Here is an 8426-nt window from a genome sequence, read left to right as displayed (position 1 = left end):
TATACATAAACTATACTATTTGTTATCTCCGTTACTATTTTCATTTTCAGACAATACAGTAATCCACAGTAACTGAAAATGTACGTGTATGGCATATGGACACTTCATTTCTGGAACACTCACTAATCTCTCCCATTCACTCCTCAGAGGTAATAACTGCAAAGTTTTTTATCTCTTAAACCAAATGGACATAATTAAATATACTCATATGCTGCTGTCAGATGTGATGTGCTCACTGATAAGCCTGTTACAGTTAATGTTATTGATTTTGATGGGCCACTAGTGGACATTTGTGGGTGGCCAGTATTATTATTACTAAGCAAATGACCGGCAGGATTGATAAACACAGGCACTCACCCATGTTCACAGGGATGCTGGCCTGGGTAAGGGGACTTGGCACAGGGGGATGACAGGAAACAGGCTGGCAAGTTATTATTTCCTCACACCACACTGAGTATAGAAATTCATTGGGCAGCGCCTGTGGCTCAAAGGGGTGGGGTGCCAGCTCCATATGCTGGAGGTGACAGGTTCAAACCCAGGCCTGGCCAAAAAAAAAAAAAAAGGAAATTCATCTTATTTCCCGTAGGGTTAGATTATCCCATGCATGTGCTTGGAGGGGCCCAGAGTGCCATGTTATTCAACTCCACGCTTCTGAGACCCTTACGTTCATACCTGACTTAAAAAAATAATTAATTCAATCTCTTTGTTACAGGTTTGCTCATATTTTCCATTTCTTCTCTCTTTCCAATTGTTTTATTGTGGTAAAATTCACATAACATAAAAGTTACCCCCTTAGCAGCAGTACAGTTCAGTGGTATTACAGCACTCATAATGTTGTGCAGCATCCCCACCTTCCATCTCCTGAAATAGTGTCATCTTGTAAAACTAAAACTGTACTTACTAAACACTAACTCTAATTCCCCTTAGTCCCCAGCAACCACCATTCTACTTTCTGTCTCTATAATTTTGACTACTCTAAAAACTTCTATGAATGGAAACATATTTTAATTTATCTTTTTGTGATTGACTTTTTTCTCTTGGCATAATGTTTTCAAGGTTCATCTATATCATAATATACATATAAGACTTTACTCCCTTTTAAAGCTCTTCATCTATGGTATGCATTATATTTTGTTTATTATTCATATTATTCATCTCTGAATGGACACTTGGGTTGCTTACAAAGTTTCAGCTATTGTGAATAGTGCTATTATGAACATCGATGTACAAATATCTCTTGGAGACCCTGTTTTAATTCTTTTGTGTATATACCCCAAAGTGTAATTGTTAAATTATATTGCAAATATTTTTTCAACTTTTTTTTTTGTCAGTTTTTGGCTGGGGCTGGGTTTGAACCCACCATCTCCAGTACATGGGGCTGGTGCTCTTCTCCTTGAGCCACAGCCACTGCCCTATTTTTTCAATTTTTTATAGGAATTGCCATACTGTTTTTCATAGTGGCTGTACCATTTTACATTCACACCAGATAGTGCATAAGGCTTCTAATTTCTCCACATCCTTGCCAACGTTTATTATTTTATGGTGTTAGATAGTAGCCATCCTAATAGACAGTAGGTGGTTTCTGTTTCTTCTTGAACCAATTTCTATAGGTTGTCTTTTTGTAGGAATTTATCCAGTTTATCTAGGTTATCTAATTTGTTGGCCAACATACAATTGTTCATAGTATTTTCTTTTTTAAAAACATTCTAAATTTTTTGTTTGTTTGTTTGGGATTCATTGAGGGTACAAAGGATTAGGTTACACTGATTGCATTTGTTAGATAAGTCTCTCTTATAATTGTATCCTGACCCCAAGAGGTGTGCCATACACTGTGACCCCCACATCTCGCTCCCATCTCCCCTCTCCTCGCTCCCATCTCCCCTCTCCTCACTCCCATCTCCCCTCTCCTCACTCCCTTGTTCCTCTACCTTACCTCTTGTATTCGCTCATCTACTGCCTTCATATTAGAATAGAGTGCATTGTATTCTTGCTACTCCATTCTTGTGATGCTTTACCGAGAAGAATGTGTTCCACCTCCATCCAGGTTAACACAAAAGATATAAAGTCTCAATCATTTTTAGTGACTGAATAGTATTCCATGGCATACATATATCACAGCTTGTTAATCCATTCCTGGGTTGGTGGGCATTGGGTTGTTTCCAAATTTTGGCAATTGTAAATTGAGCTGCGTAAACAGTCTAGTGCAAATGTCCTTATGATAAAAGGATTTTTTTCTTCTGGGTAGATGCCCAGTGACGGGATTGCAGGATCAAATGGGAGGTCTAATTTGAGTTCTTTGATGATTCTCCATATTTCCTTAAACGGTTATATTAGTTTGTAGTCCCACTAGCAGTGTAAAAGGGTTCCCTTCTCTCCACATCCACAACAACAGCTGAGACTGCAGCATTAAGACTTTGTGATGTGGGCGATTCTCACTGGGGTTAGGTGATATCTCAGGGTAGTTTTGATTTGCATTTCTCTGATGATTAGGGACAATGAGCATTTTTTCATGTTTGTTAGCCATTCGTTTGTCTTCTTTAGAGAAGGTTCTATTCGTGTCTCTTGCCCAGTGATATAGGGGATTGTTGGCTCTTTATTTGTTGATTAATTTGAGTTCTCTATAGATCCTAGTTATACAGCTTTTGACTGATTCATAATATGCAAATATCTTTCCATCTTTCATATTCTGAAGGTTGTCTATTTGCTTTGGTTGTTGTTTTGTTAGCTGTACAGAAGCTTTTCAGTTTAATTAAGTCCCATTTGTTTATTTTTGTTGTTGTTGCAATTGCCATAGAAGACTTCTTCATATGAGTCTTCTTCATAAAATCTTTCCCTGGGCCGAAATCTTCAAGTGTTTTCCCCACATTTTCATTGAATATTTTTATTGTTTCATGCCTTAGATTTAAATCTTTTATCCATCCTGAATCAATTTTTGTAAGTGGTGAGAGGTACAGATCCAGTTTCAGTCTTTTACATGTGGTTATCCGGTTCTGCCAACACCATTTATTGAATAGGAATTCTTTTCCCCAGTGTGTGTTCTTTATCAAAAGATGAGGTGGTTGTAAGAGGTTAGTTTCATCTCTGGGTTTTGTATTTGGTTTCAAATGTTAATGCCTCTATTTTTGTGCCAGATGCTGTTTGATCACTATGGCCTTGTAGTATAGTCTGGTAGGGTGATACCCCTGCCTTTGTTTTTATTGCTAAGAATTGCCTTGGCTATATGGGTTCTTTTCTGGTTCCATAAAAAATAAAGAATTATTTTTTCCAAATCTTGAAAGTATGATGATGGTATTGTAATGGGGGATTGCACTGAATCTGTAGATTGCTTTGGGAAGTATTTTGACAATGTTGAGTCTTCCTAGCCATAAGCGTGGCATGTTCTTCCATTTGTTAATATCTTCTGCTATTTCTTTTCTTAGGTTTTCATAATTTTCTTTGTAGAAGTCCTTCACCTCTTTTGTTATGTATATTCCTAGGTATTTCATTTTGGGGAAGCTACTGTGAAGGGAATTGTGTGCTTGATTAGCCTCTCATCTTGGCTGCTATTGGCATACACAAAGGATATTGATTTGTGAACATTGATTTTATATCCTAAGACATTGTTGTATTTTTTGATCAATTCTTGTGTCTGATGGTTGAGTCTTTGGGGTTCTCCAAGTATAAGATCATATCATCATATCATTGACCTCCTCTGCCACCATTTGGGTGTCTTTTATTTCCTTCTTTTGCCTGATTGCATTGACTAGAATTTCCAGCACTATGTGGAAATAGTAGATATTTCCAGCACTATGCGGAGTAGTAGTGGCGATAGAGTTCCAGTTCTAATTCAAAAAGCTTTCAGTTTTACTTCATTCCATATAATATTAACTGTGGGTTTCTTAGATGGCTTTGATCAGTTTAAGAAATGTGCCACCTATGCCTATAATTCTTAAGTGTTCCAATCAGAAAAGGATGCTGAATTTTATCAAATGCTTTTTCTGCATCTATTGAGAGGATCATATGGTCTTTGTTTTTGCTTCTGTTGATATGGTCAATAACGTTTATAGACTAGCATATGTAAAACCATCCTTGTATCCCTGGAATGAAACCTACTTGATCATGATGGATAACGTTTTTTATGATAAGCTGTAATCTATTGGCTAGGATTTTATTGAGAATTTTGGCATGTGTAGTCATTAATGAAATTGGTTTGAAGTTCTCCTTTTTAGTTGGGTCTTCTACTGGTTTTGGTATCAGGGTGATGTTTGCTTTATAGAATGTTTTTAGGAAGATTCTTTCCTTCTCAATTTTTTGGAATGATTTCTGGGTGATGAGTATAAGCCATGCTTTAAAGGTTTGATAAAGTCGGGCACAATGGCTCATGCCTGTAATCCTAGCACTCTGGGAGGCTGAGGCGGGTGGATTGCCTGAGCTCACAGGTTTGTGACCAGTCTGAGCAAGAGTGAGGCCCCATCTCTAAAACTAGCTGGGCATTGTGGTGGGCACCTGTAGTCCCAGCTACTTGGGAGGCTGAGGCAAGAGAATTGGTTAAGCTCAAGAGTTTGAGGTTGCTGTGAGCAATGATACCATGGCACCCTACTGAGGGGACAAAGTGAAATTCTGTCTAGAAAAAAAAAAAAAAGAAGAATGTTTGATAGAATTCTGGTATGAAGCCATCTGGACCAGGGCATTTTTTTGTTGGGAGTTTTTTTTTCTTGTTTCTTTGATCTCAGTTCTTGATATTGGTCTGTTCAAGGCATCTATTTCTTCTTGGCAGTCTAGGGAGAGAGTGTGATTCCAGGTATTGATCCATTTCCTACACATTGTCAAATTTCTGGGCATAAAATTTCTTGTAGTACTCAGAAATGATCTTTGGTATCTCTTTGGCATCTTTTGTTATTTCTCCTTTATCATTTCTGATTGAGGTTATTAAACATAGCATTTTTGTACGTATCTTTTTATCTCTGTAAGGTCAGTGATAAATGTGCCTGCTTTCATTTCTGATATTAGCTATTGGCATCTTCTCTTTGTCTAACTAAAATTTTGTTAATTTGGGATTTATCAGTTCTTTCTGTTATTTTTTGTTCTCCATTTCATTTATCTTTAGTTCGCTTTGTTTTCTAATTTCTTAAGATGGAAGTTTGTGTTTTTGAGATGAAATGGTCTTTTTTAACATAGACATTAATAAACTTCACCACATTCCATACATTTTGGTGTGTTTTGTTTTCACTTTCTTTCTTTCTTTTTTTTTCTTTTGAGAAACAAACTTTTTTCATTTTTAATATATAAGCCCAATTAATCCCCAAATTTCTGCCATAGTCTGGCCTTTATAACATTTCTTAAATTTAGATTTTGTTTTGAGCTCTTGCTGGATCAAAAATGGATCAACATAGTATAAACAATCTAATTTTGTCACTTGTATTTAATATAAATAAAATATAACATATAATCAACATTGTATCACTAGAATTGTGAAGCTCTTCACAAAAGCCTTAATGAAAACAATTCCAAAAGAAGCTATTTAACACATAATAGTTGTCATACAGTAAGTTCATACATTTAATTTTCGCACATCCTAATGTATTTCCACAAACCTTTTAAATCTATGATTTTATAGATATAGTTTTCCATCAGGGAGGATTTTATATGTAACAAAGTTTTTAAGGGGTTTAATCTGTAAATCAGGTACAATTTAGTCATATTTTTAACATTTTTTTAACATTTTTGTTTTGTCTTACAAAATGGTTAATTTTGACCAAATTGATACCCCTGCAATTCCATTTGTTTCCTATATTCTTAAATCATGTTTGGCAAGTAATATAAGTCTGATGGAATTTTGAAAGTCAGTTAGTTGTAAACAAATTCTTATTTGTTAACCAATATGCACCTTCTCCTTTAGCTAACTATACTACCTCTTCTTCCTCTTTAAAAAGTAATCAATGCCACATGAAATAAAAATGTAGAGCTTCATCTCAAGTATTAGAGGAACGTAAAATCCATGAAAAGACTGATTAAAAACGTGATGTTTCACCTTGCTTTATTTCACCTTGCTTAATTATGGTAGGATAGATGCAAAATAAAGTTGCTTAGTATTTCTCTGATGCTCTGTGTTTATGAGCTATTTTCCAGCTTCTTCAAGTACAGGACACAACCATGGTACTGTAAGTGAGAAGTGACTAATCAATCTTACCTAACTCAAAAGGAAGATGGGAGGCACAAAAAAGTAAACGGACTTTGGCTGAAAAAAACTAATCTTGACCCTGAAATGCCGGATTCAGAAACAACACACGAATAAACATTACAGCAGCAAGCAACCACTTCACACAGTAAGAATTCTGAAACAGGTAATAGCTTTTGTTTCCCCTTTTCCACTCAAATTGTTCTATCTTCTTTTTGCTTTTCTGGCTTCTTGGTTGCAGGCAGTTCAAGGCTTGCCCACTGCATAGGCTCAGCTTTTCTCATGGTGATCTCAATCTTTGTCGCAGTCATAGTTACGTAAATTCGCTTTACATCAATCACACCCCATAATTTAACATTTTGATGAAATTCCTTCTCTCCTTCAAATACAATGTGCACATTTAACAATGTACTATTTGCTTCTACTCGACTAAGGTCAGGAAGTGAATTTTTAGCATATACTGAAATGGTGACTTTACCTCCAGTCTGATGCCAGTCATGCCTACATGGAACAACTTTTTCCCCAGCATCCTTTTTTGTCCAGTTGTGTTTCCCTGTTGTACAGCCCTCTTGGGCTAAGAATGTGTTAAAATCAGAAGTTTTTCTTCTACAACAGCTCCAATATTTCATCCCCTCATGAAAAATAGGTACTCCAGAATGATAAACACAGACTTCTTCTAGACTTTGTAGACCCTGATATGTCTTTGACCATCTTCCATATTTACATGAGGTTCCAATCTTAATTTCATCACTATCTTCTTCTTTCTTATCTTCTTCATTTCCTGATGACAGCTTAAGTTTATCAAGTGCTTGTTTTAAGGAAGCAGATATTTTTAATTCCAAATTTGTCACTGGTTCATCTGGGCTGGGCCTTTTTATTGCTCCTACTGGTTTGGGGGCTTGAATGATGGGCTCCTGAAATTTAGGTTTCAATTCGGAGAGTTCTTCCTTCTCAGAAGTCTTGACTTCAGGCTTGACAGGCTCCGGGGGCTCTTCACTGCTGTGTCTGCCTTTTGTACAGCCTACAATGCTTAAGAAATCAGAAAAATCAGTTATTCTTCTCCTGCAGGAAGACCAACCCTTTAATGCATCATGAAAGACCGGAACACCTGGGTGGTATGTGCAAGCATCATTGGAATTGCTCTTGGGATCGAAGTGCTGGCCACAGCCCCGGTTGTAGCACAGCAAGGCCATCTTTTTTTTCCCCCGCTGTCGCAGGCAAGACCCAAACACCAGGAGACGCAGCGGGAGGCGTTCACCGCTCTCCTGTCCCGGGCGGGCGCTGCTCTGCTTGTTTTCACTTTCATTAGTTTTAAAGTAATGTCTAATTTCCTTTGTGATTTCTTCTTTGATCTATTGGTTTGATAGAAATATTGTTTAATTTTCACGAATTTGTGAATTTTCTGGTATTCCTTCTGCTATTGATTTCTAATTTCACCTAACTGTGATTGGAAAGCATACTTTATTGGATTTCAACCCTTTTAAGTTCGAGACTTGGTGTGACCTAACGTCTGGTCTATCTGGAGAATGTTACATGTGTGGTCAAGAAGAGTATGTATGCTACTATTGTTGCATGATGTGCTCTGTAGAACTCTATAGTCTGTTAGGTCTAATTGATTTATAGTGTTGGTCAGTTTCCTATTTCCTTGTTTTAATTGTTTTATACACTATTCAAAATGGCATATTGAAGTCTCTGATGATTACTATTGAATTGTTCATTTCTCCCTTCATTTCTGTCAGTTTTTGCTTCAGGTATTTGGAGACTTGGTTGTTAGATGCATATATGTATATGATTAATACAATTTTCCTGAAGAATTAACCCTTTTGTCATTGTAAAATGTCTTAAATGTCTTTCTTTATCTCTAGTAACTTTTTTTTTTTTTTTTTACTTACAACCTAATTTATTCTGACATGAGTATAGTTACTTTAACTTTTTTTTGAGTGCTGTTTGCTTGGTATATCTTTTTTCATCCTTTCACTCTCAACTATTTATTTATTTATTTAGAGACAGAGCCTCAAGCTATCACCTTGTGTGAAGTGCAATGGCATCACAGCTCACAGCAACCTCCAACTCCTGGGCTCAAGCGAGTCTCTTGTCTCTGTCTCCCAAGTAGCTGGGACTACAGGTGCCCACCACAATACCCAGCTATTTTTTGGTTGCAGCCATCATTGTTGTTTGGCAGGCCCGGGCTAGATTCAAACCTGCCAACTTAGGTGTATGTGGCTGGCCCCTTAGCCGCTTGAGCCACAGGCACCGAGCCAACCATTTA

At 36.9% G+C, this 8426-nt stretch overlaps 1 protein-coding gene across 1 annotated transcript; it reads right to left on the bottom strand.

Moving 5' to 3' along the window:
• Nucleotides 1–6186: 6186 nt before the first annotated feature.
• LOC100964400 (cysteine and histidine-rich domain-containing protein 1-like) lies at nt 6187–7421 on the bottom strand. The gene has a single exon (XM_023518382.1). It carries the CDS (start codon nt 7348–7350, stop codon nt 6352–6354), a length of 999 nt encoding a protein of 332 aa, XP_023374150.1. The 5' UTR covers nt 7351–7421; the 3' UTR covers nt 6187–6351.
• Between the last annotated feature and the right edge of the window lie 1005 nt (nt 7422–8426).

This window comes from Otolemur garnettii, unplaced genomic scaffold (assembly GCF_000181295.1).
Source record: "Otolemur garnettii isolate 467f Iridium unplaced genomic scaffold, OtoGar3 scaffold00136, whole genome shotgun sequence".
Lineage (NCBI taxonomy): Eukaryota > Metazoa > Chordata > Mammalia > Primates > Galagidae > Otolemur > Otolemur garnettii.
Note: the sequence above shows the minus strand (reverse complement) of the source record. Positions and strands in the feature narration are given on the sequence as shown.

Bases quoted from the DNA above. Each gene is read 5' to 3' on its own strand.
- LOC100964400 (XM_023518382.1), bottom strand. From the start codon at position 7,350: ATGGCCTTGCTGTGCTACAACCGGGGCTGTGGCCAGCACTTCGATCCC.